The sequence below is a fragment of the Sphaerodactylus townsendi genome, linkage group LG03, assembly GCF_021028975.2.
Source record: "Sphaerodactylus townsendi isolate TG3544 linkage group LG03, MPM_Stown_v2.3, whole genome shotgun sequence".
NCBI classification, from domain to species: Eukaryota; Metazoa; Chordata; class Lepidosauria; order Squamata; family Sphaerodactylidae; genus Sphaerodactylus; species Sphaerodactylus townsendi.
The window spans coordinates 44,886,339-44,913,499 of record NC_059427.1 but is presented as its reverse complement, the minus strand read 5'-3'; the positions used below and the strand labels follow the sequence as shown (position 1 = coordinate 44,913,499).

Here is a 27,161-nt window from a genome sequence, read left to right as displayed (position 1 = left end):
TCTGGGCCATGGGTTCCCGGAATGGGGACAAAGAACCAAAAGGGATATGACCACCTAAGCAATCCCTTAACTGAATCTAAGTTTTATTTCTTTGTTTTCTGTTTTTCAATAAAAATCGTTGAGACCTCAGCTGGTTGGAGTTATTGGAGAAAAGAACCCAGGTTTTAATGAAACAAGCGTGGCTCTCCCAGGCTTGCTTTCATGATAGATAGTATACGTTATTTATTCATTAGATTTTTTTACCCTACCCAAGGGGCTCAGGGCAGCAATACAAAAAAAAACCCAATTAAAACAACAATAAAATCTCCACATTATAAAACACATTCTATCTGACCTGATGTAACAGCTAGTTGACCAATGGCATTATATAATCACGATCTGACTAAAAGACAGGCAGCAACCAAGATCTGGAAGTATCTCACAACGAATACATTAGCAGTTAGCATATGACATTGTCTGATAGGTATCATTCAATTACTGACAATATTTTTAACTGACTTGTAATGGAATTCAGTAAATTTGGTACTGATTTTATTAGACCTTTTAAAGTGATTAAAAAACAAAAGTCAGAACTCAGTTTTTCATGCCCCAAAACATAAGTATAAGTTCTGAGACTCATTTTCATCAACAAATACCAAATGAAAAAATTGCCGAGTTTTAAACTGTTCCATATTTTTATTTATACTCAGTTGTTTTCAGTGTCAAAATTGAAATACAAATGTTACTGTGAGACTGTCTGTAATGTTTTTCTCTTATATAGTTTTTCTTATATTTTTCTCTTATATAGGAGCAGCATTGGCGTAGGAGGTTAAGAGCTTGTGTATCTAATCTGGAGGAACCGGGTTTGATTCCCAGCTCTGCCACCTGAGCTGTGGAGGCTTATCTGGGGAATTCAGATTAGCCTGTACACTCCCACACACGCCAGCTGGGTGACCTTGGGCTAGTCACAGCTTCTCATAGCTCTCTCAGCCCCACCTACCTCACAGGGTGTTTGTTGTGAGGGGGGAAGGGCAGGGAGATTGTCAGCCCCTTTGAGTCTCCTACAGGAGAGAAAGGGGGGATATAAATCCAAACTCTCTATATAAATAGAATTAAATTTTTAAAAACACAAGAAACTTATTGTATGAGCCAGACCGTTTTTGAGGTTTTGAGATGATGGAAAGGTATGTATCATGATTGTTTATACAACGGAGACAGTATATATATACTGTCAAAAAATAAGAATAAGAATAAGAAGAACTTCAGATTGTAGTAGTTGACTTCTTAGTGAAGGAACAGACTGGAAATGCTTCTGTCTGAGCCAGCCTAACAGCTGTCCCACACAAAGCTTTTTCTCATGTAACTGTTGTGATAATTTCTCACTGCCAGGGCAGCAAAGTGTTGCTTAATACAAATGAAACACTGCTTACATATAGCTCCAAAGTGTGCTAATTTTGTGCAGTCTTCCCCACACAGATGTTAATTAATTTCTGCATGGTGAGGGGGAATTTATGCAAACAGAAAGAGATTTTCATGGAATATATCTGTTCAATACCAAGATGAATTGTAGTGTCAAATCACTCCCTCGTGAGTGTTATATTAGTCATGCATATTAATTGTAATGAATTGTTTCAGAGGTGCTAATGCTAAGCTCTGCTACAACAAAGGCCAGATGCTATTATTTATTGAAATGTTGTTAGTTGGCTAGAAGCTGTTATGATCCTTCTGGTGAAGTTTTGACATGAGAAAATGCATCTTAGAATAAAGATTAAAATGTACTATCATTAACGAGCCAGTTTAGATTTCTCATTTCACCTCTTTTCATACACTTTTGTGTGTGTGTTTGTGTGTGTACGTGTGTGTGTGTGTTAGTGTGTATTTGGTAAGGGACAGAAATTCAATTCTTTCCTGTAGAATATTCTTGTGGGAACACGATAAGGCCTAGTGGCCTTCCAACCTGTCTTGGGATGAGCCCTGACCTCATGGCTTTTTCCCCTCAAAATCTAAATGGGCTTGATTGGGCTGAGCTGGACTTTAATTAAGCTCTATGTGGCTGGCCACCTATGAACCCCACATGGAGCACAGAGGTAGCACTGGTGGAGTTGTGACCCAGCCAGGCCACAAGGTAAGTGAGGTGGAAAGGGAGGGAGAGGGAAGGAGGGAGTGGGGATTCCCCTGGTATTTTTCTTTCAGTTTTTAAAATGGCAGTGTGGCTGGAGCAGCCCGAAAAAGCTGAATAAAACTGATATTATTGAGGATGTGCTTAAAAAAACCCAACAAAATACCAATAAGGCATTTGGGGTGTGGGGATGTGTGGTTCAGTTGGGTTTTGTCAAACACACATCCCTAATACATATTCCCAAGGGATATATGTACTGGTCTCTGTTCCGGGAGACTTAACACTACTACAATGCTGGGGTGAATATTGGCTTAGCTAGACTGGTCCTTGGCTTGTGTCTTAAGTTTGGCTTTATCTATACCAGACCTTTTACCTAGGGTAGTGGGTTTTGCATTGCAGGCTTACATTACAGTCTTTCACATCCATTGCTTTCACATCCTGCATGTGAGCTCCCAAAGGCCTCATTTTTTGTTTACCACCCATATAGTCTGCCTTTCTTGCTGAGACCTAAGCCATATTATACTGCTAAAAATGCAATAAAACAGTGCAATATATAAACCTGGCAATTTTTTTCACAGAGGCCGTTTCCACATGGCCAGCGAGCGGCAGTGCATCGGCATAAATTATGCCAATGCACCCCGCTCCGGGACCATTTGCATAGAAGGTTCCGGTAGGGGCGCAGGCAACAGCATAGCCTTTGCACAGGCTGCACTGTCCCCAACCAGTTTACCTGCTTCTGCTGGCTCCCATCACATTGGGGAGGCCAGGGGACACACACCCCTGGCCAGAGCAATGGCTCTGGAGACCAAGGCCAGGAGGCGTGTCCCCTGGTCTCCCCAACACAATGGGAGCCAGCAGGAGCAGGTAAGCCGGTTGGGGAAGGTGGGAGGGAAACACTGCTTTCCACCCGCTGCCATTCGCATGGCAGTGGGTGGAAGGCGCCACTTTTGAAAAACCTTGCTCATGGAGCAAGGTTCAAAAGTGGCGTTTCTGCACCGCTTGGGCTGTGCAAATGCCTCCCCAGGGACAGCGTTTTTGCCATCTCTGGTGCACTGTTTACTGCCTGTGTGGAAACATCAGAGTTTAAAACTACAATTCTATTTTTTCCCAATGGGAACCCAAAGTGGCTTACATAGATTTGCTCTCTTCCATTTTATCGTCCCAAGAACTCTGTCAGGTAGGTTAGGCTGAGCGGGTGTGACTCTCTCACGAGGTCACCCAGCAAGCTTCCATGGCAGAGCGGGGATTTAGACCTTACTCTCATTATAAAAAATGCCCTCCAAATAAATTCCTTTATACATATCTTGCAGAATGCTAAAAGCATGGGAACTTTCCTTAATGACAGGGCATAGCAGGTGACCTTGGCGGCAAGGCATACCATCAAGTGAGCAATCCTCAGCAGAGAATGCTCAAGTATGACAAGCTGTTGGTCTTATTTAGTTGCTGGGTATCCTTTTTAGAAAGCTTTGCTCTAATGATCAAAACTGCTCCAACAGAGCTTGTTGAAAGATGTGCTTCTGCAGATATGTGGATGAGGGTTTTGTCGATGATGATTACTACCTTAAAACAAACAGAAAAATGGAATGATTTCAGAAAAGGTATAATGTCTATACTCCTGATAATAATGGATTTGTAGAATTCTGTATCAGCTGAAGTATCTGAATTGTCTCCAGTCTCACTTGGAGACCATAGTCTCAAAGTTACTGTGGCATTGATTCATGTGGGCAAACAAACCTGGAAAAGTTAATTTGTATTTATTTAATTAGATTTGTATGCCGTCCTTTTCTGACTGGAGTCAGGCACAGTGTGGCCATCCTCTGGGTTAAATGACAATGGAAGTATTTGGGCAGCCAAATTAACTTGCTCTCTCAGCCCCACCTACCTCACAGGGTGTTTGTTGTGAGGGGGAAGGGCAAGGAGATTGTAAGCCCCTTTGAGTCTCCTGCAGGAGAGAAAGGGGGATATAAATCCAAACTCCTCCTCCTCCTCCTCCTCCTCCTCTTCTTCTCCTCCTCCTCCTCCTCCTCCTCCTCCTCCTCCTCCTCCTCCTCCTTCTTCTTCTTCTTCTTCTGCTTATCCAATAATAATGCTGTCTCAATGGGAAGTCACCCAAATCAGGTATTTTCAGGTAGATGGCAGGCAAGAGACTCCTTTTATCAGGAGGATGAATGAGATGCATGCGGAAATGCTAGGTTTGTGCAGGTAGCCTCTTGTGTATGTGGCCTCCTCAACTGCATGCCTTAGTTGGTCCATCTTTATGCCATACAGTTTGTTTGTCAGCTTCAGGTCTCCTTATGGGATCAGTGCTTCTCAGTAACATATCAGAACACCTCATAGGAGAAAAGCATAATGATAAACTCTCCACTGTAATCATACATCCAGCAGATGATGAAAGAACGTATTTGTAGTTTTAAAGCAAGGATGGTCAATGATTTGGCTTTAGCTTAGCCTGAGGGTTTTAAAAAATACACCATGTAGGCTTGGGGTCATCATCATTAGCCTTGGAATTGTGTTTTGAAAGATGGGAGTGGCTGGAGGGGGTTTGAAATACTCCAAACACAGAATGCTCTCTGAACAATGCATCAGAGCAAACTGTGGCAGTCGGGACCAAGGCATTCATCCCACAACATGAGACTGGATCGAGAACAGAACATTGAGCAAGACCAAAACGGTAAGCAAAGCCAAAATCAACACTCAGAATGTCTTACAAAGAAGACAGTTTCTCCAGTGGTACTTTTAACCAATTAATGACAAGTACTGCTTCACAGAGCCACTTAAAACTTTCATGCATGGAGTGCACTGATGGTCTCTACTGGCTCATGATAAATAAGTGTAAGTTTCTTATGTTATCTGATGAAAGATAATACTGATATATTTCTCTCTGCTATCTGAACATAGTGAACATAGATTCAAAATGTGATGGAAATTCCAATGCCCTGAGCAGTTCTGTATGAGTGGAATCAGTTTACTAGCCTTGTAATTCTGTGTTTTATTTAGTTTGCACTGTTTTGGGTGAAATAAATGGTGTGTGTGTGTGTGTGGGGGGGGACTTAACAGTCATTTATCCTCTTAATGAGATTATGTTACTTAACACAGGCATGATTAAACAGCTTTAAACAGCTTTTGGCCTTAAACTGTTGGATTACATCCAGTTCAAGAAGATTTCAAGGGATGCCTATCAAATCACCCTTGGCAAGCAGACTTATCAAATATTGACTGAATCCTGGTGCTGGTGAACGGAATGCCTTGGTTATTTTCATGACAAATGTTCCACAATATTGCCATATTATCGGGAGTAGACATTTTTGTGCAGAAAACCTTTAGTAATTTTTACTGTTAAGATGATTTCAAATGCCAATAATAGGGTTTAAAGACTTCATTATGCTAAGCATCAGAGGCTTTATCTGAAAAAAAAAAAGAACACTCCTTTCAGTATATTAAAATGTGGAAAAAAACACAAATCCTTTTATTGTATTCTGTTTGCAATTTATGGCTGTTTTCATCTTTCTTGCCTGTTTGACCTTGTTTTCTGGTACTCATCTCTGGCAAAACAGCTCTTCCCCTTTTGCCTTTGAGGATTCTTAATCAGGTCTACTCTGCATCCTGCTCAAGTCTTTTCAATAAGACTTTCTTCCAGGAAAGTGTTCTTAAATTCTCACTGTAGACTGTCTACTTTAGCAATCAGTGCAGAACCAGCTCGGAGTAAGCGAATAAAGAAGAAAGGGGGGAAATTGCCAATAAGAGATAATGGGGGTCAACAGTTCAGACAGTGAAATCTTGATGTGAGAACAGAGAAGTCACAAATACATAGTACCCATTTTTTATTTCTGTAACTGGTGATCAAATTGTAATTGGTGAAGGTCGTCTGTCATGGCCATTGAATGTTTATTGCAAAATCACTGTTATTACAGATGAACTCAGGCAACCTAACTGGAAAATAGAGGGTTTTGTGCAAATGTGAGTGTTTGTGTGCCTAGATGCACATTTTTGCAAAAAGAGGAACAGTGAATTTTATGGCTCTAGATAATTGATGGGTTATTTTATCTCTGTGTTTTCCCTTTCTGCGGCAATGCTAAAGGAAAAATGGATGAGCTGAGCGACCTTCACCTGATGAGATGGTGGTATCCATGCATCCGAAAGATTGTGTATGTGCATTAGTGTTTAGCGAGCTGTTTTACTACAAAGCTCTTTTTCTTTTTTTACAAATTAATTGAAAGAGTAGCAGATTGGGGATCTGGCAGAAAGAAAAAACAGAATATAAACAACGTACAGATAAAATATATTTAAAATAAAGGATGTTTACAAGAAGAACGTTTTATCAATATATTATCACTGCATTTATAGTTCTAGCCCATCCAATTAGAACATTAGAAGATACAGGGAAATGAACTTTGAATTCTAGATCATACATGTGCAGGAAGAGTGATTGATTGCTTTAAGGTGCATTTTCCCACAATTACAAGTCAGTTTGCACACTTATTGCGCTCTTCATTGTTTGCCTGAAGAAGCAAGCAGGTACCTGATTTCCACCACAGAATAATATAATGTGCGATGTAATATATTATGCTTACTGCCACACGAGCATTGGTTCAGTAATGGAAACCAAATCAAAACTCAGAGTTTGAAAAGACCCAAAATTAGGTTAGTTTATGCCAAATAAAGCCTTAAGAGAAATAAAAATTAGGTTGATATCAAACATAAACAATAGTTTTATTAGTAAATACTATCTATAGATCATGGGGAATGGTTTTATATTTTGCAAAACAGCAGCGAATAGGGAAGAGTCAGATACAAGCTGATTTTTAAACATAGTTGTATTGTAGTTGTTTTATAAATATATATTATAACTGAACACTTAAAGCCTATTAATTCATTTTATATCTTCTATAAATGAACTATCACGATGGAATGTAAAACCCAAAGATGGCATATATGAACTCTTTTAAACTTAACGCAGTGTATAACCACATTCTTATACTTTATGCCAATAAAGGTTATTGTGATTGTGATTGTGAACAATAGTATCGTAACAAAATAAATATTTAAGGTAACAAATTTTTAGTCCTGTAAAATAACACAGAAAAAGGTCATGGTATGTATGGGGCAAATAGAAAAAAAAATAACAAATTTGACATGTAGTAGAAATAGTTTTAGAAATTTTGGGAAGGGTGTCATCCTACTAGAGAAAGGAGGACAAAAAGATATATCTCCTCGGATTATATAGATTAGAAGATTTTTCAATCCTTTACATAAGAAAGTTTTATGATTTATATACCCAGTAAGATTAAAGCCTGAATAACAGTTTGATTAACTGTTAACTGCATAACTACATAGGATTGGGATATTAGAGCCCATATTTGTTAGATCTATATATTGAATTCTGAAGTGTATACCCTCCCTCTATACCCTCCCTGCAAATAAGGGGCACACGTCTTCAGGGAAGTTCTGCTAGCTGGAAAATGTCTAACACCTCTGGCCCACTCGCCTCGGCCTTTTGTCTCCAAGGAGACCGATAAGGGCTTGTCAGTCAATAACTTTTCTCCCTTTCCAGCCACTTTGCAGAAAAAATGGCTTGCACCAGCCAGGGTCCATAAACAAATCATGTCGTTTATTTACAATAATCCAAAATAACGAGAAACAAAGCAAAGCAAATCAATTTCTTTCAGCACACCGATTAAAGTCTCCCAGAACTCCGGCAGGGCAAAAGCCCTCCTTTCAAGTGAAGCATTCCAGCTTAACTTAATTTGCTTGCCCTGACCTCCTTCTTCATATACTTTCTTTCATTAAAGATACTTAGCAGCTGCTTCTATGCCTGTTAACTGCTACAGGTGTTGTTAGCTAGGGCCGATTTTTCATGTCACAATGCCCAGTGGTAGATCCAGGGAGCGTGCCTGCCACAGCGCTTTGTGTCCCGCTGTTGACTCTTCACTGTTCCCCGGTTCTTTGTGAAATTTAAGGCAGGGCTGGTGCGTTATGCCCCAAAAGTTTTTTGCACTGTGATCTCTTCCGCAATGTCTTCCACACATGCATGGACATGCATGGACAACCTCCGTTTCCTGTGTTCTGATTGGCTGAATCTCCCCCAGTTCCCCCCACTTTCACTATTTCAGTTTTAAATTACTCTGAACACAAAACAGATGCTGAGAGTCTGCGCCCTCCGCCCCCAGTCTAAAATCCTTACGTGTGCAACGGGAATGCCGTCCTCCACCCCCCATCCGGCTAAAATCTAAATCTAAAATTCTTGCATGTGTGAATCGCTGCCCTCCTGTTTGCAGCACCTACACACACCGCTTTTCTGCCCAAGGTTTCTCACTCCTTTCTAAAAACTAAGGTCTCGCCCTCCGTTTTTTTCTACTCCTGATTCTCAGTGCCTGTCCATTGGTGGGGCGAACCAGAGTGGCGAGGAGGGGAAAATGGCCCCGGTTCTGCTACAGAGGAGTTTTACACGGCAGTGGAAGCCTCTGGAGCAACAAATAGGCATTTTAAAAGAACCTCAACCTTTTGCGGTTCAGGAAATTCGTGGAGCAAAGCCAATGCCATGGGGCGGCTCAGGGGTAAAAACATGGCAGCCACGCTGCAGCACCAGGGGCAGTGCAGAACTTGCAATTGCATCAGGACATTCCCTGTGCCAACAGAGGAGCAATTTCAGCGGGCAAAATTAGGATGCTCCTAAGCTTACAGGCATAACTTCAACTGGTGATGTTTCCAACACATTAACAGTGGCTTGTCCACACAACTTCCCCAAAAGATGTTTAAGCTGACCTGGGGGGTCCCAGGAGCTGTGCTGGGTCTGGCAGTGGTGGCTCCCACTGAGAGAAAGAGAGAGAGAGAATAGCAGCTCATGGCAGGGCCTAATGCATGGGCCTGGAGAAGACTAGGCAAGCCATCAAAAGAAAGGGAGGGAGGGAAAGGCAGTTCTGCTCTGGTGGCAGAGCCTTGGAGCCACTCACAGGCCCATCTGACGGCAGCCAGGATGGAAAGTGAGCAGTGGGGGTGGGGAGGTGGTGGGATCCCCTCCATCAATTTCATGGGGCTCCACTTGTACTGAACTGTTTTTCTTTTCTGAAAGCTGTGGACATATCCTGCTATGTAACTCGCATGTTCTATTTTAAACAGGCTGTCAATGGTAAATCACCTTTAATGGAGTAAACTGGAATTAGTACATGTTATGATTACAGAATTCAGTATGACCTATATAATAGTAAATCTCAATATAAAATATGAATAAAATTACTTTCATGGGAAATGTATTGATTGAAGTGTGCTTAATTTATTCATTTTGAAGGCAGCAGAATAGAACAGAAAGATAATCTTTGTAAAGAACTGTGAATGCTTTCAACATAAAAATCTTATAAATCAAATTGATAAATTATGGGCATTGAGACACTTATTCTTAAATTGGGATTGTTCATTGTTAGAAGTCATTTCTTTGAACTTCCATATTTATGTATTATCCTTGTATGGCATTTCAAAAAGGCACAAAGTACTGTGGTATAATGGGAGGTTAAAAAAAGTTTTTAAAAGGTTAAAAAAAGGCTAAAAAAAGACATTGTTCCTACATTTAGTATTAGAAACACCTATTGTTCTGGCTCAGCAAGGGGCATATTTTTAGAAAAGCACATAAAGAAAGGAACATTTGGTGTCCTAAGATTAAATGTAGGTTACTCTTAAAGTGCATTGTACACTTTTACATACAAAAGGAAACATAAATTACTGGAATAGTTGCTGCTAAAAATAAAGTCGGGCTGCTGTAGAATTCAGTCTTTTCAGTCTTCTTTGAAACTGAGCATTCAGTGTGTTAGGGGGATAAACAGCTCCTGTATACTTGCTGACCAGCAATAAAGGAATACCTGCATAAATGCTCATACATTTTAAAAATGAAAATCATACCTTATCTAAAGGACTTTTCTGTTGCAAAGGCTGGGGAAATAGGAAAAAAATGGTTCAAAACTATTTTTACCAACTATCATGAAATTATGAATTTTTTTGGTACCATGTTTCTGAATTGATTCCTTCCATATAAATAACATACATGATAGCTTCAGTACAATTTCTACTTATTTTCATGTTTAAAATAGCCATCCTGGATCTGGAATCAGAGCCTGAAAGTCCTTTAGCACCCCCGGCAGATCTGTTTCAACGACTGGGCCACCATGAATGGAATTTTCGGGATCATGGTAAGTATGCCCTAGCAGACTCTCAGCCTGAAGTCTTGAGTCCATTCCTGCCATGAAAAGATGTGTCATATCAATGCAGTTTCCACCTTCAGGTTCTTGGTCATGATAGGCTGATACTTTACTGCCCTCAATGCGGTGCAGAGACACAACTGATTGGTAAACTCACTGATTCCAGATGGAGCTGCCCCATGGAAGAAAAGAATACAGCTGTGTCCTCAGCATTTCTTCCCTTCTAGGAAAGAATTTAATGCAAGGCTAGCATAACCCTTTGAGTTCCCAAGGTCCAGGTTAATAGGTTAGAGTAATTCTAATGAACTCAGAATTTAAATCCAATTTATTAAACTACAACAGAAAGCATTTGTGAAAATATTCTCAAAGATATCAACACTGGCTCACTAACCCCTATTGCAGTGGTGGGATTCAAATAATTTAACAACCAGTTTTGATGGTGGGATTCAGATAATATAACAATTAGTTGTTTACAAGCACCATTTTAACAACCAGTTCTGCTGAAGTGGTGTGAACCTGCTAAATCTCACCACTGCCCTATCGTATAGCAGAGTCCTCTTAACAATCTCTTGCAGACAACACTGTGGGTTCTTCCTGAGACCAAGTCTAAAGCAGAATCCCCCCCTCCAAATTCTTGCCACATCAGGAACTCTTCCTGAAAAGGCACCAGATTTCTTTGAAATGGATGAGTCCTCTAGCTAGGTAATTGCCCAAGTTTCAACTTTCAAGGGCTCATTTCAGCATCACACCCCATGAGCCTTTGTTAAATATGCAAATTACAAGCTTATACACATATCAGCTATCTGCTAATCTGGCCTAAAGTCTATCAAAATATCAGTGGTCTACTAATCAGATCAAGGTCTAAAACTCTTTCTTGTTTCAGTACGGACTACCAAAGGGTATAACTGTGATCAGTGGTGGTGTAGTTGGAGAGAAAGAATATTGTGCTTCTACATCAGAAAATAATCCCAAACAACTATGAACCTAGCTTGGTGTTCGGGCTGGGGGAAGGGTGGGCAGGAGATTTGGGAGGCAGGAGATTGGAGTCTGGTGGGGGAGGGTGGCTTGCCACTGCTGTCCTGCCAAGCCTGGCTTGGTGTTTGGGCCAAGGGGAGAGTGGGCAGGAGATTTGGGAGGCTGTTGCCAGGTCCAGCAAGGGACAGTGGCTTGCCGCTGCTGTCCTGCTGGGCCCAACTTGGTATTTGAGGTGGGGGGACGGTGGGCGGGGCAACGGGGAGGCTGTTTGCAAACACCAAGCTGAGCCTGCTGGTCATGTTACCCTCTTGCAAAGCAGTCCCAGCATGGCTGTGCCTGGAAAGAGCTCAGGCAGCAACTGGCACAAAGCAAACCTTCCCCCCTCCTTTCCATCAGCTGGCTCTCCATTTATAGCCTAGGCAGGCAGGAGCTCAATGGGCTGATTCCCAGTGTGAGCAGCCCCAGCCTGCCAGAGGAGCTGCCTGTACATGCCTAGGCCTCAGGTTCACCCTGCCTGCTCATTTACTCTGCTGCCTTGCTTGCTTTGCCAGCTTCCTCTGGGCACATAAGTGACTCTCTTTGCCACTTGCCAGTTCTCGGGGTTCGGCTGGTCTGGGTAGCCAGCAGGGGTTGCTGTTTTTGCTCTCTCCATTCTGGAACACCTTCTTATGCCAAACTTCCTTGTTCTCCCCCCCTCTCTGCCCCCTGTTCCATTAGGTAGCCATCACTTGTATAGTGACCCTTCCTTCTCTAGCTTTACAGGCCTTGCTCAAGGTTTTGCAAAAATGTCTGACTTTTTTCTGTAACAGGCGACAAAAGTTGGGGAAATCTGATCTGGATTTGTTATGGCTAAATATTCTCTTCTTTTCCCAAATGAAATGAATACTAATTCATCTTTAAATGCTTCTATTAGGAAAGAAAAAATTAGTTCCACCCCCGGAAGTGATGCGAAAGTTTAGTGAACAGAGAAATAATCCTGTGTTTCTGGAATGCCGGTAAGACTGTTATTTGTTTTAGTGTTAACAGTGTTTTAATAATGATTTATTGTTTTTCTAGCTGCCTTAAAATCCCATGAGACAGTATAAAAATAAGTAATAAAATGCAGTGGCGAAGACATCAGGGGATGGGGGGGTGCGCAACATACCGGGTGCACCGATTCTGGTCACGTGGGGGCGGAAAAATCCCCCGTGAAGCCCCCCATGCTCCCCCCACGGTGCACCTCCACTTACTTTTAGGAATGGAACATCCCAGAGAAGAAGCCTGCCTGCGTTGCCTGGGCCTGGTGGGAACTACATTTCCCAGGGGCTTCTGGGAAATGTAGTTCCCACTAGGCCCAGGCAACGCAGGCAGGCTTCTTCGACCTGCTCCTTTCCTAAAAGTAAGTGGAATGAAGTGTCACAAGGGGGGCTGTGGGAGGGGCGCGGGGAGTGCAGGGAAGGGGTGTGGGTTGCAGGGGCGCCACGCGAGGAGGGGGGGCGGAAAGCCAGAGTGTGCACCGGGCGCACTCTGGCCTAGCTACACCTCTGATAAAATGTTGAGAGCCTGACATGGACTTTCATAGCATAGAGCACACCAATGTGGCTGACCACAATGCTTATAATTTAGGTGGTACAGGAATCCCTGTAATACCCGTGGGTTCCACAAACTCTGCCCTCCCCAGCTTCTAACATCTAAATCTCCAGGAATCTCCCAACCTAGAACTGGCAACTCTAGTGTCATGGTACCTGCTAGAACTTTTCTAGACACCTGCCAAATGTTTTTAGAAAGTGGATGGGGCCAGGTGGAGCTTTTGGCCAGCAGGGATTCAGACTGACCTTTGGACATCTGAGTGACTGTGCAGATTTTTAAAAATTGCTTCACTATGTGACTGAAGATGAGCAGTGTGGATTAAAAAAAGTATTTTAAAACAATGCCCATTTTGAATGGTGGCCCATCAAGCAGAACCTCTGCCCGAAGTATTAATTACCACATATACTTGCATCAAGTTGAACTTTTCAGCACATTTTTTTGTGCTGAAAAAGCCCCCCTCAACTTATACGCGAGTGAGGTGTATTTTTAAAAATATTTTAGGATTTTTACTTTGTTGGCCGCTAGGGGGCGCAGTTTTAGGCTAGTGGCACCAAAATTTCAGGATATCATCAGGTGACACTCCTGATGATACCAGCTAGGTTTGGTGAAGTTTGGTTCAGGGGGTGCCCCATCCCCCATTGTTTCCAATGGGAGCTAATAGTAGATGGGGCTACATTTTGAGGGTCCATAACATTGAACCCCTTGAACCAAACTTCACTAAACCTGGCTGGTGTCATCAGGAGGGTCTCCTAAAGATACTCTGAAATTTTGGTGCTGGTAGCTTAACAATTGCACCCCTGACATCAGACACCCCCCAAGGGGCAGGCCTAGACGTCATCACTAGAAACATGCTGCAGTGAGGATGTTGGAACCTGGATGAAAAAGTGCCAATTCTTTTGAAACTTGGTTATATCTAGATTACTTCAAACTTTTGTTAGATTGTCCTCTTTCCAAAAGTTCAGATACCCTTTTGGTTGCTTTAGCAACTTCATGAAATTTCAGGTACAAGGAAACTGATCCCTCAACCAAGGTCCCTTGGTGACATGGCCATCTGAAGATATTGTTTAAGGTGAGGAAACTATCAGAAGATTAGAAAAACTCATGAGAGTTCAAGGGCATCTATTGGTTTGACATCTATTAATTGGTGTTAAAACTTTCCAGCATGCCTTGAGGTTCCTTGCTAACAGGCAATTGTTATTCATTAATTGTTGTCACCTTTCGCATTTCCAGGCACAAGACTAATACGGGGTGGCTACAAAAATAAAAAAAATTCTAATGACAAATATTTGTCCTCATTCAGAAAATACTTGTTTCAAAAAGATTACCGGTATTTGAAAGTTGCTGGATCTGGGATAAGTGAATAAGTATCTGAGGGCTTTATGGCAGAGAAGGTCATAAGTATTACTGGAGATTCTATCCATTGCAAGTATTCATGTTATGTATGCTTTAACAATGATTGTATCTTATAATATTAATCCTAAGGATTCCAAAAATGACAGAGGATATGGCCAAGAGTGCGCTTCTCAGCTTTGTCAATTCCAAATGTTGCTATAGCAACAGAGCTGCAGGAGAGTTGGTCATTCAGGAGCTGAAACAGCAAACATTACACCGAGTGAGTATCCCCAGATGTGCTTCCAAGAGGTGCAAACAAGAGAAAGTTAGACATGAGGTCAATAAACTTAGACAGGTCATTGAGAAAAGCTCTAAAATCTGTCTGATTGATTTCAATGAGATTTAAAACAAGAGGTCCCAGAGCCTGAGGCCTCCCGGAAAACACACAGTCTGCCCTGAAAACACTTCTTTTCTTGACTTTTAATCATGGGCACAGTCAGTTGTGGTCAATATTGAAGAAGGACATTTATCTTCAGCTGCTCAAAGGTACCTGCCTTCCTGTTACTTCATATCCTTCAGGGTTAAGTTGTATTAACAAAAAGTCTAGTGCTAAATCCTGGTTAGCAGTGGCACAAACTGAGCATCCAAACTTATCGGTAGCTCACAACCAACAAATATGCTTGCACAGTTCTTCATGTACCAAGTCATCAAAAATAGACAACAATGTCAAAAATAGATGATAATAGTCAATAATAACAAGCTTATAAATAGTCTCCCACTGATCATTCTCAAGAAGAGCACCATTTATGTAGCAGACAGCATCATATATATTGAGCATTTATTCAGACAGTTTATTCAGAGGTAAAATGCGAGCACCAAGATGCAAGAAATAATGGTTAGCCTGGCTCTTCTCCTTTTTTTTACCATCAAGTCACAGCAAACTTATGGCGACTCCATAGAGTTTTCAAGGCAAGAGGGATTCAGAGGTGGTTTGCCATTGCCTGCCTCTGCATCATAACCCTGGCTTTCCTTCAAGGTCTCCCATTCAAATACAGAGGGCTGCCTCTGTTCAGCTTCTGACATCTCATAAGATCAGTGTAGCCTGGTGCAATCTAGGTCAGGGCTAAGTAACCCAAATAGTCACTTGGTAAAATTATTCACTTTTATATTTGGCTATGCAAGTTTCATATTCAACAGTTCCAGTAAAATTAACTTTGTGGGAGCTATTCTATGTAGATGCCCATAAAAAAACAATTATTTGTGATGGTGGACCACTTTATCTGGTCTCGCTCCATATGGATTCTCCTGTTCAGAGCCAGTTCTGGGTTATAAAGGATCCTGGGCAAGATCTTATAAGATTAAGCCCATTGTTATATGATGGTTCCTCATTTTTCATGCACTGCTGCCTATAGCAGGAATGGAGATTACCACAAAGACTGCTGATCCACTTGAGCAGGTAACCAAAGCAGTATAGCAACAAAGACCAGTTAAAGATTATTTGTGAAACTGACCAGCTTTGAGTAGATGTGTAAAGGATGTTTATTCAAAAATGGGATTTTTAATGATGTTCTGGAATTATATAGTTCAAGATAATGGCTTGGGCCAGATGTAATGTGAAACCATGACTTATTTTGACTGTAGCTAATGTGAAACCAGATTTTAACTCAAAACAACATATTTAGACTAGTCTGTTGTGGTAAACAAGACCGCTGAGAGTCATTATGGGCAGCTGGACAAAGATTTTATGCTCCCCCTGTGATCCTCATCTAAATTTAATATCATAAATCGAATAATTTGACTGGCTATTACCATGAATATTTAATAATAAAAGAAGCTACATGTCTATCTGTCTGTCCATTTGTGACAGGCATGACTCGTTGGAAAATTAAACTGGGAATCTTAAAATTGGACATCAGCTTCACAATTATTGTGGGAGTTCCAAAAATGAAAGGAACCTTGGCCCAGATTATTACCAGACTCTGCCCATACTATTTGCAATGGAAGCAAAACTAAATTTATTACCATCAAGGCAGATTAACATTCTATTAGCATGCATGTAAAGGATCTGTCTCTGTGTGTGTGTGTGTGTGTGTGTGTGTGTGTGATGGGGGGAAGCATCTTTCTACTACTGGTACTTTAGTTTAGCTACATGTAATGAAGGAGTTCACCAGCACTCGTGGACTTTTAAGATGAAGGGGCTAGCAGCTGAACATGCAACTGCTGACAAGAGGTTTGAACAGCTCTTGTCAGATGTCTTTATAATCATGGATGCCATAATATAGGGTTGCTATGTGCCCCCTGGCACTCTCACCCCCGAGAGAATTTCTATTTAAAAATGCCTCATAAGAAGGCATGGTCCATTCTAGGAAACCGCAAAGTGCCATCATGTCTTTCTAGGAATCGCCAGAAACTTCGTATTAACATCTAATTTCTAGCAATTTCTAGAGAGAGATGATGTTCCTTCATTGTTTTTTGGGAAGTGATGTCATGCTGTTGCTGATGATTGCCTCCCACCCCCAAGGGGTTTCCTATTGGTTGCCAAGGTAGGACTGGCAACGCTATTTGTGGTGGCAGGGAACAAGCCAGGATTAAGCTAGGATTCAGCCTTTGTATTTAAGGTGAACCATGATTAGTAAGACAGACCCCAGTTTCAGATCCTAAATAAGAAAGTAGTCCGGTGTTTGGAGAGCCAGCATAGTTTGGTGGTTAAGAGCAGCAGACTCTAAACCAGGTTTGATTCCCTGAATCTCCATGAGCAATGGATTCTCATCTGGAGAACCAGATTAGATTCCTCATTCCTCCAGATGCAGCCTGCTGGGTGCCTTTGTGCTAGACACAGTTCTCTCAGAACTCTCTCAGCACAACCCACTTCACAAGGTGTCTGTAGTGGGGAGAGGAAGGCAAGGTGATTGTATGCCACTTTGAGACTCCTTTCAGTTGATAAAACCATGGTATAAAAACCAACTCTTCTTCTAACCATTATTAGTTTAATTAATCCATGACTTTGGTTGTTGTTTGTATAGTCAGATACTATGTTCTAGTTACTTTTATCAGTCAATGGAAACAAATTATAAATGGCTAGCAGGGGAGGGGAGAGAATAACATACCCAAGACCGTAAGTACCGGTAATACATGAGAGAGGAAGCAGGGGCTATGGAGTAGAAAAGAAAGATGGAGAGTGACTGCTGTCCATTTGTTTTCACAAAATGTGAAATAGCTGGACCCATTTCTTCATCACTTAGTTCCTTCTCAAAATGGCTTCCAAACTATTCTAGTTGCTGAGCAAGGAATGAGGCGGAAAATATTTCCTACTTTTGACAACTCTAACAAAATTTCATTTCAGTATCGACTGGAGACTTTTAATGAAACAAGAGTATGTGAGTGGACTTTTGAACCTTACACTAGTAAGTAACTTTTACTTAATGAACCATGAATATGAAACATTAACTTTAATTACATAGGAAGGATCTATATACTATTTCCTGCTTAGTGGAAAGGAGTCAAACAACCAGATCTAAACATAAGTAAAACTGTAATGTTGTTGCTCAGTGCAGTGCAATCTGGGGAGAGTGGGAAAGTAGATGTGCCATTGCCGGGGATGATGCAGCCATTCTTGCTACACTGCAGCCATCAACCCAATACTCTCCCTACGTCCATGCAAGACCCCTATGCAGCACAATGAGCTGCACCACTGTTTTGCCAGTATAAGTTTGCACTGGCAAACGAGGGTGTTCCTTGGCCAAAAGAGCTCAGAAAGCTGCTTAATGCCAGCCCCTCTAAAAAGTCCCTTTGGTGCTAGTGTGAGCTCTTGTACTCCTGCTTTACTCTTGAAGCACAGCTCCCAACACCACCAACACCACTGTAAATGCCCCTTACCCCAGCACGGATGGCATTTACGCCAGGGACAGGGTGATGCTGCCTCCTGAACCATTTCAGCCCCTATCTTGTGGATTGCACTGTTAGTATGGAATTGATCGCTTACTATTCACAAATGTACGCACAGCTGGTAAGTTTCCCATATATTTGCAATCTGTAATGTTGCACAGACATAGTCAATGAGGCACTTGGAATACATTGTTGAGAAATCTAATCTCCACTTTACAGAAGAACGTTTATCAGGAGGACTTGTGGTGAGCGTATAGCCACATGGGGAACTGATCTGAACGTGTGATGGATAACTTTTGTTCACAAAATGCTGGCTAACATTTGAGTTCCAAATGGTCAGACCATTAAACACTGATTATCTAATGCCATAAGCAATGCAAAATGATTTTTTTTAAAATCAGGGCTTTAGTTCTAACTTTATCTGTGTTGAAAATTCAATACATTTGACTTCTGCTTTCAATAGTATTTTATCTGCAGATTGCTGTATTGCTTATTGCCATTACAGTTCTAACAATATTTGAAGCCCTGTATTAGCACGCTGTTGTTATGGCCTACAGTCACAACACTAATAAATTCATTCATTAATATTAGCGTACACATGAATGTTCAAAGTATATCTCAAACCAGTCCATATAATGTAATACCTTGTATTAGGACCAGCCGAAAGAACATCAGATTGGTACCACAGATATGTCCAAACAGCATCAAGGAACCAGAAAATGTGGTGGCATTCCATCCTGTTGGTGCTTGGCTGAAACCAACATAGTAACTGGGTTGGGTGGGTGGGAGATCACTGAAGGAGGGCTGAGAGAAAGTTGAGAGCTGGAGGAGAACTCTCTATTTGCTTCAAAGTTACTTCAGCTCTCTTAACCAGACTGCCAGGCACCAGAACTAATGAAATAATAAATATAATCCATCCACCCATTGGTTGTTCATTAAACATAGGAAATGAATGCACATCTCTTGTATTTAATCCAGAACAACACAGACAGGCCCAAAACTTCAGACATGTGTTAAAAAAATTGCCAATAGTGAGCAATTCTTTCTGAATACTGAAAGCTCAAGAGGAGAGTCTTCCCTCTCAACAAGATTGTTTCCATTCCACCAAAATGGTCAGCAAAGTGGGTTTTTTTAATTCTGTACCACCCCACCTCCATAAACAAGAAATGTTTCACTCCCTTAGGGAGATCCTCCAGATCTTAAAGAGTAAACCCCAAAGAGTAAGAAAGCATATCTTGAGAGATCAGTATTGTAAATTCATTCATTTCCCCGGAAAAGTAATAAACCCCTTCTAATTTGATTGGCCTGTTTTATTGTGTGAAGCAGTTGAGGGCTGCTGCTGAAGAGAGTCTTGTGACGGAGGGGTTTTCTTTTACAGTTTCAGATTAATCCCGCCCCCCACACACACACTATTTGAGAAGATTTTGTGATGAGTTTTGGTGGACGGAAGCAGCCATCACTGCTGTTCAAAAAAGTTACTAGTCTTCCAGGATATCATGCAGTACATGAGACACCTTAGTGCCTGTCAAAGTTTTTAGACTTCTGCCCTAGAAAGGATGGATATGTATACTGATAAAAAAAGACAGGCCATGCAAGACAAACAACAGCACAGATGATCCCCAGCACATCAACAATATGCCAAAACAAACATCAGTGACCAGCTGGAGAAACATAACTCAGTATGGAAAAAGGATGTTAAATTCTTGGGTGTTTATCTACCTGAAGATTTAGAAAATTTGCCTAAAGTGTAATAATCAAGGATCTAAATACAATGAAGGGTTACTGACTTAAATGAATAACGGAAGTCATAATCAAGGACCTAGCAGTGCGGCACTTTATGTGTAAACATTCGTTAGCATTAGTTGTTAGAGAAGCCAGCAACTGAGGGTGAGAGAGAATTTGCTTCTACAACCACTAATCAGTTCCCCATCTATCCTAAGATGAGGACAGCAAGTACTACTGCCTGTGAGAGGACAGGGGATAATCAGTTATCAGGAAAGTAGCAATTATCATTGTTGCATGTCCTGGTGATTTTAATAGGTTTTATTATTCTTATCTTTGTGGTAGATTATAGCCTCTGTATATCAACTTGTTTAAAAGACTGTGATGGTATTATTTCTTATCAGATGCTTTGGTAGATGGCCCACAAAATGGTGCACCCCCTCGATTATGGGATATTAAAGTCCATGTTCCACAGATGTTTCAGGAAGATATAAAAAAGTTCCGTGTACCTCACTCTTCTTTAGTCAAGGTAATTCATTGATTTATTAGTTTATGCCAAGTATTTGGATCTTGAAGAACCCCAGTGACACCATTTTTGAATAACTTTATTGGCTTATGTTTACAATGGGTAAAATAGTTAGCATTTATTTATCACTGTCATGTTTGAATGTTTGTACAATTAGTGTAGCTAGTGATGCAATTTTTAAAATCCAGGATAAAATATATTTATCTGAAGCAGTGGAAATTGTTTCCAACCATGGGCATAAGGAGGTGAGATTATTTTTGTCATCCCCCTCCCTTTTGTGACAACTCCAGATGCCTCCTAAAATGTTGCTCCTGTGGGATGAGGGACCTATAAGAACAGCTTGGGGCAGGGAGGTTGGAGATATCCTGCAGGATTAGCCAAAATTTCCCCTCTCATTAGATATGTATGTGCCATCAAGTCACAACCAATTTATGGTGACTTCAGCAAGAATCTTTCAAGGTAAGCAAGAAGCAGAGGTGGTTTGCCATTGTCTTCCTCTGCATATTTTCCTTGGTGGAAAATAAATAATGATTCTGCTTAGCTACCAAATGCTGATGAGATAGGGCTGTACCATGCTAGCTTCCCTCTGCTCTTGTCATTGTGCTAGTAAAAATATGCACTGGATCAAAGCTAGTGTCTCAAATTTGATGAAACACCATATTTGAAGTAACAATGAAATCTGCTTCAATTGAAACTTATTACTTGGGCATCTCTGGAGGGTTCTTGAGATGATATTTTTTTGGTGCAGTTGTCATCTTATAGTGAACAGCTTGCTGTGGTTTCTATTTCGTTAAAAAATTAATTTGGTGCTATAATAACTTAACACCATTACACGATTTCTACCATTATGAGATATCCAGGAGTCGTCATGACATACCACTAACTGGCTCAAACAAAAAAAAATTTATAGAAGCATACTTCTTAATATCAGAAAACAGTGTGAAAAGCTGTTAAGCTGCTGAAAACGGCTTTTGCAGTATCTTGCTTCACTAGTAGAACAACTCAGTTTCTTCCGGGTTTGTCATTTCCTGAGTAACACTTTGTGATTTGCTGTCTGAAAATGTCTTAATTCAGTCCATTTTAGTTCATTCACTCCCGTGATTGTGATGTTTAAACATTCCATTTCTCATATAATTATTTTACATCCATCTTGATTCATACTTTACATATTCCATGTTTCTATCACCTGTATCAAACCACTTTTCTTCTTACACACTACAAATTTACCTTAGTAAAGATTAAGGTATTACATTATATTTTAAAAATGATAATATGTAGCTGCTTGGTAGGAAAATCTATGTGTACCATTTATATTTCAGGAATGCCACAAGTGTCATGGCCGTGGCCGATATAAATGCAGTGGGTGTCATGGTGCAGGAAGAGTGAGTATCATCAGTTGGTTCTTTTCTATAGACAGTGGTCTTGTGTTAAAGTACTTTTTTCCCCTTGATTCAAAAGCCACTGCAACAAACAGCTCAATAGTATTCATTAAAGTAGCAGACATTTCTTTGGGATGTGCAATTTCAAACAAGTGCAGATTTGTGTAAAAGAATTCCCTCTGATAGATTCTATACAGATAGAAAACTGTATTTTAGGGTCAAAGTTAGGCTAAAATTGTTTCCCCAGGTATCCTGGTTTTCTACATGAAGAAAGGAATTTGTGATTAGTGATTTGCAGTTTCTGGGTGCCTCTATAGGGATTTTGGCAGGGGAAAATGTCTTAATTTGGACAGTGCTAGAAAGTAGTAGTGGAGGCAGGCAGTGATTCAGCCATCAGCATACCAATGTGTAGCTGCTGATAAGGTAGCAGTCTTTACAATCTGCACTTGGGGCTGCTATCCAATCTGCCGCACTTTGATTGGTTGGTGACATCTTAGGCACAGTTATAACATTCTGAGCTCAAAGAGCTTGGTTTCTTGCTTCTTCCAATAAAAGTCTGTAACATCCTGAAAGGATCTGCTATCCTTTTCCCCACAGCATCACGCAGTGGCAGTGGTCAGTTTGCACCAATGAACAATGTCCACGCTGTTGCTTCTAGTGAGGAACATAGGCTGAAATGTTTCTTCTAGCATTTTTTTCACCAACATAATTAAATCTGTGCTTATTGTATCACAATAATAGAAAAAGCAAGGCCCTATTAAAAAAACACATGCTGATTTGTATTGGTAGAGAAGGCATTTTCAGGCATTTTGAAACGGAAGAATTGATTCTGTTTATTCTGTACTCCTTTAGATGAGATGTATTACATGCTGTGGAGCCAAGCGTAGATCAAAATATCAGAAACGGTGCCAAATGTGTTCAGGGACTGGTCGTAAAAGGTAAGATGCTACCACACTATTTAATTTTCATGTTGCTATAGAAGCTTTTAGGATATTACTAGTAAACACTTGGAACCATTTTTTACCAGTCACCAATGATAGTAGTTTGGTACCTAGAGATTTAATTTTTTAAATAATTTTGGTGAGCTGATCATACATGCTATGTAAGTTTCCACAAAAGAGACTGTATACCGTTCGCCCAAGTACCATTCTCACAACTTGATCTGTGAGGCCACCCTTAGGAAACATCCAAGACTCTGCTTGGTGCAGAATTGTTGGAATGGGCAATGTCTCACGTACAGAGAGAAGACCTTGCAAGGGGAAAGTTAGATAGTAATGTGAAGTCAACTCAGTTAATTGCCATTCCACGCCTGTCTCCAGATTGCTACTCTCAGGACAGTATCCTGCTTCTTCTCAGAAGTTCCACAGTCTCTCTCTCTTTCTCTCTCTCTTTCTCAGCTAGTGATGTAGCTAGGACCCTATCTGTAGCTGTGCTTTTTACTAACAAATATGTTAGTTCCTGAACAAAAATTTATCTACACCAGGGGTCAGCAACCTTTACCACCCAAAGAGCCATTTGGACCCATTTTCCATGGCCCTGAAGATCTACCGAGCCGGAGAGGTGGCTCCGCATGGAGCCACCTCCAGTTTGGCCCCTCCACTCACCTTTCCTGGAGGGACACACCCACGCTACCCTCCGACCTCCAGGCCATGCGGTGCTGCAGTATAAGGCTAAAAGAGCCGCATGTGGCTCCGGAGCCTCGGGTTTCAGACCCCTGATCTACACTTTAACTAGCCATTTCTATTTTGAACAGGTAAACCACTCTTTTCTATAAAGCTATCAGAATTATGCCATAAACAGCAAAGATTCAGTCCATGTCTACCTCATGATAGGAGGAACATGATAGAATAAAAACTAACAAAAGTAGTGTGCACTGGCATATAATGCAAAAGGCTAAAGAAGGGAATTCTCCCTCCTTCCCCCCACTACCCACACACAACCAGAGGTCATTTCTGCATAAACCCCTGAAAATGTTTTGCAAACATTCCCAGACCATTTTCAAAAAAACCTGTTTGTCTGCACTTGCTTCCTCGAATTGATTCTTGGCTGCCATTTTTTGTTTGTTCTGTTTGTTTTTTTAAACACTGTTGATCCAATGCTTTGAAGTTTTGAGGTCTCATGTTGCAATTCTCTATAGGTCATGTCTTTGTAGCTTCAAAGACATGACACTTTGAAATTATAATTAAAAAACTAACAACAATAAATTGCAAGATGGTCAGCAGGAGCTCAGAAAATGGCACCAACAAGGAAGTTTGGGGCCTGTTCAGCACGGGACAAGAAACATAGGTGTAGGATGATAAAAAAACGTTTTTTGGGGGAACTTTGCACAGATCCTGCCGCTGGACTGCCTCGTGTTATTTCTCCCAAACTGGTTTTTTTTTAAATCGCTAAATTAGCAAGGCTTTTCAAAAATCCCAGGTTGCAGCTACTTGCAAGTGAACTTCTGGGCAGGAGGCACTTTATCAGCCTCCCTTTTCCTTTTTAAAAATTTTGCAACTTATATCTGTGTAGCTATGCAGATGGTTGTATCATGAGACATCAGCATGGCTGTGGGGGTTCATTTGTGCATGCCTGTGTAGCTACGCATCAGTAGGAAGTAAATTTTAAAAAATAAACATGTATCCATGTGAAGGAGCGACAGCAACCTGGTTTGTTTCCATGGGCTCCAGTCGCTGCCTGCATGGATGCATGTGAACGTGAAAAGAGGAAAACGGGTTTCTTTATCCCGACTGCAACCCGATATATATTTGTTGTGTGTAAGGGGCCTGAGAGATGTGGGAAACATATTAAAGAACTTTGCACAGCTAGTGAAAATGTTTCACAAATGTTTCACATTTTCACAAAAGAGTTGCTAAGGAACAGCATGTAAATAAAATGTTTTAGGCTGGAAATAGAACGTTTTGACCTAAATACCATACAGAACTACATAGAGGAAACATTTTATTTCCTGCCTGAAAACATATTTGTGTTGTGCAGAAAGGGCCAGAGAGAAAGAGAGAGAGAGATATCATGGCTTTCCTCTGCCAGATTTCTGCTCCCTTCCTTTCGATTGATTTGCTTTTCTCTCCTAACCTCTATCCCATTCAAGCTAGCAATTTGACAGAAGAGTTTGCATAGCAGAGGGAAGGGCTTTTCTCCCATTCTCAGCAACAGTCCCTGGGATGAGAATAACCCCACCAGCTTGCCCTGGAAAAAAGAAGTTCCTGTAGTAGTAGTGACCCCTGAGGCAAGAGCAATCCAACTAGCTTGCAGGGCGAAGTCCCCCCCCCCCGCCCCACACACACACACATTCTTGGCAGTGACAGGGCTAGCTGGGACCAGAACAACCTCAACAGCTCATGCCAAGGTGGAAAAGGTTTGGGCAGACAGCAGTTTATTTAATTATTCTCCAAAGATCTTCCAGTTGTGGCTGCCACTGAGGCCCCTTCCGCACATGCAGGATAACACACTTTCAATCCACTTTCACAATTGTTTGCAAGTGGATTTTGCTGCAAAATGGATTGAAAGTGTATTATTCTGCATGTGTGGAAGGAGCCTGAGAGAACTTTTTAGAAACATCTGCATGGCAATGGCCTCTGGTTAATGGTCTTGCCCACTTTGTAAGAACTCTGGGTCAGGTCCAAGAAAAATACTGCTGGCCACTGCTGTTGTTCTGGGGAACCTTACTCTACTTGTATACTCCCCTTTTCCAGCATAAATGCTACCTGTTAAATACCTTGGATTTCCCCCTAAACGTTTTAACAAATAACAGAGGAGCTAAATGATGAACAAAGTATCTTATTACCAACCACATCCTGGCAATAGAACAACCATTTTAAGCTGCCTTTGCATGTCAAAATTGCTCCGTGGCTTATCCAGGGAGCATATTTGCTGAGCAGCTTCTCACCCTGCTTGTAGTTCCCCACTGCTGCCTGGCTCTTTCCTTTGCTTGAGTCAGGGCCGGCGTGGGAAGACCTGAATGGTTCCCCACAAGTCCAGGGCTTTCCCATAAGCACCGGAGTCTGTTCGACAGATGCGCTGGCAGCCTGTTTCCTTTGTTCGGATTGGCTGAATCTCTCCCCATTCCTCCCATTCACTTTCAGTATTTTTTTGTATTTTTAAAACATAACACAAGCAAACGCTGAGAATCGGCACCCTCACCCCACCCCACCCCCCAGTCTGAAATCCTTGCTTCCCGCTGCCAACTCCTCGTACGTGCGAGACAATCGCCGTTTCACCCCTGCAAACTTCTTGTGCGTGTGGCGGAGGAGGGCGGGGATTCCCTTGTTTGGTAGGGTAGGCATGTCACTTTTCTGTCCAAGGTTTCTCTCTCCTTTCTAAAAAATCGAGGTTTCTCCAGATTTTTTTCCACTGCAACGGTGGGGAGGGGAGATGCCGATTCTCAGCACCTCTCCATTGGTGGGGTGGGCCAGAGCATCAAGGCAGGAAAACTGGCCCCAGTTCTGCTATCGAGGAGTCTTGCATGGTGGTGGAAGCCTCCGGAGCAACAAAGGGGCGTTTTAAAAGAACCTCAATCTTTGTAGTTCAGGAAATTTGTGGAGCAAAGCCTTTGCTGCAGGGCAGCTCCGGAGCACAAATGTGGCAGCACCAGGTGCAGTGTGGAACTCCCAATTGCACCAGGAGATTCTCCGTGGCAACAGAGGAGCAATTTCGCTGTGCAAAATCGGCCCTAGATCACTTTGCAGCGCAGCCCAAAGAATACTTTCCAAGGAGTAAGCCTCATTGAAAAGACCTGGGTAGGATTCTGAATAGACCAGTTTAAGATGGCACTGTCAATTTAGTTGAAATAATTTTGAATATCCCAGGTAAGGATAAAAAATTGGTGACTTGATTTAGATTTTTTTCTATCCTGCTTTCTTCACAAGTGGACCCAAAGCCAAGGAGAAATGTTTAGTGGTCAGACCACAACCATGTAGTTCTCAAAGCATGTGAAGTGATTTTTAAAGAGATCTTGCCATAATTGGTAACCATTGTATTCCTGTGGACTCAAGGGGCTGAGATATGTGTAGACTTTTGATCACAGACAGCATTAGTGTAGCTGAATTACTTCCATGATTTTTAGTGTTTCCTGAGTTTTCCTGAAAGGGAGATTAGCTTTTTAAAAACAATCTCTGTGATCTTATCTGTCATTCAGTGGAAGCTTGTCGAGAGAACTAGGGCTAGTCATACTGTCTCAGCCTAACCTGCCTCACAGGGTTGTTGTGAGGGTAAAATGGAGGTGAGGAAGCCACTTCGGGTCCCCATTGGGGAAAAAGTAAATAATAATAAATATTAATATTTCCGAAGTTGAGTAGGCAGATGGCCTATATCAGGTAAAAAGAAGTGAAAAGGGAATAAAGAAAATGATAAAAATATTCACCTTTTCTCACCAAGTGTTTATTTGTTTGGCTTTCATTAGTTGCTGTTGTCTGCTGAACACACTATAGTCTTACTCCACAATCTTCCTCAACACCAATTATTCAGTGAAGAATTAACAAATTTCCAATTAA

General features: G+C 41.4%; 1 protein-coding gene across 1 annotated transcript in view; it reads left to right on the top strand.

The window, feature by feature from the left end:
• The first annotated feature begins 4,715 nt into the window (after positions 1–4,715).
• SSUH2 (ssu-2 homolog) overlaps positions 4,716–27,161 on the top strand; it is a 38,631-nt gene continuing 16,185 nt past the window's right edge. The window contains exons 1-8 of the mRNA XM_048491476.1: positions 4,716–4,769; positions 10,177–10,275; positions 12,173–12,254; positions 14,311–14,440; positions 17,504–17,564; positions 20,172–20,296; positions 21,613–21,675; positions 22,525–22,610. Of these exons, the coding sequence (XP_048347433.1) occupies positions 4,727–4,769; positions 10,177–10,275; positions 12,173–12,254; positions 14,311–14,440; positions 17,504–17,564; positions 20,172–20,296; positions 21,613–21,675; positions 22,525–22,610 (689 nt within the window). The 5' untranslated portion in view covers positions 4,716–4,726. The remainder of the gene's footprint in view (positions 4,770–10,176; positions 10,276–12,172; positions 12,255–14,310; positions 14,441–17,503; positions 17,565–20,171; positions 20,297–21,612; positions 21,676–22,524; positions 22,611–27,161) is intronic.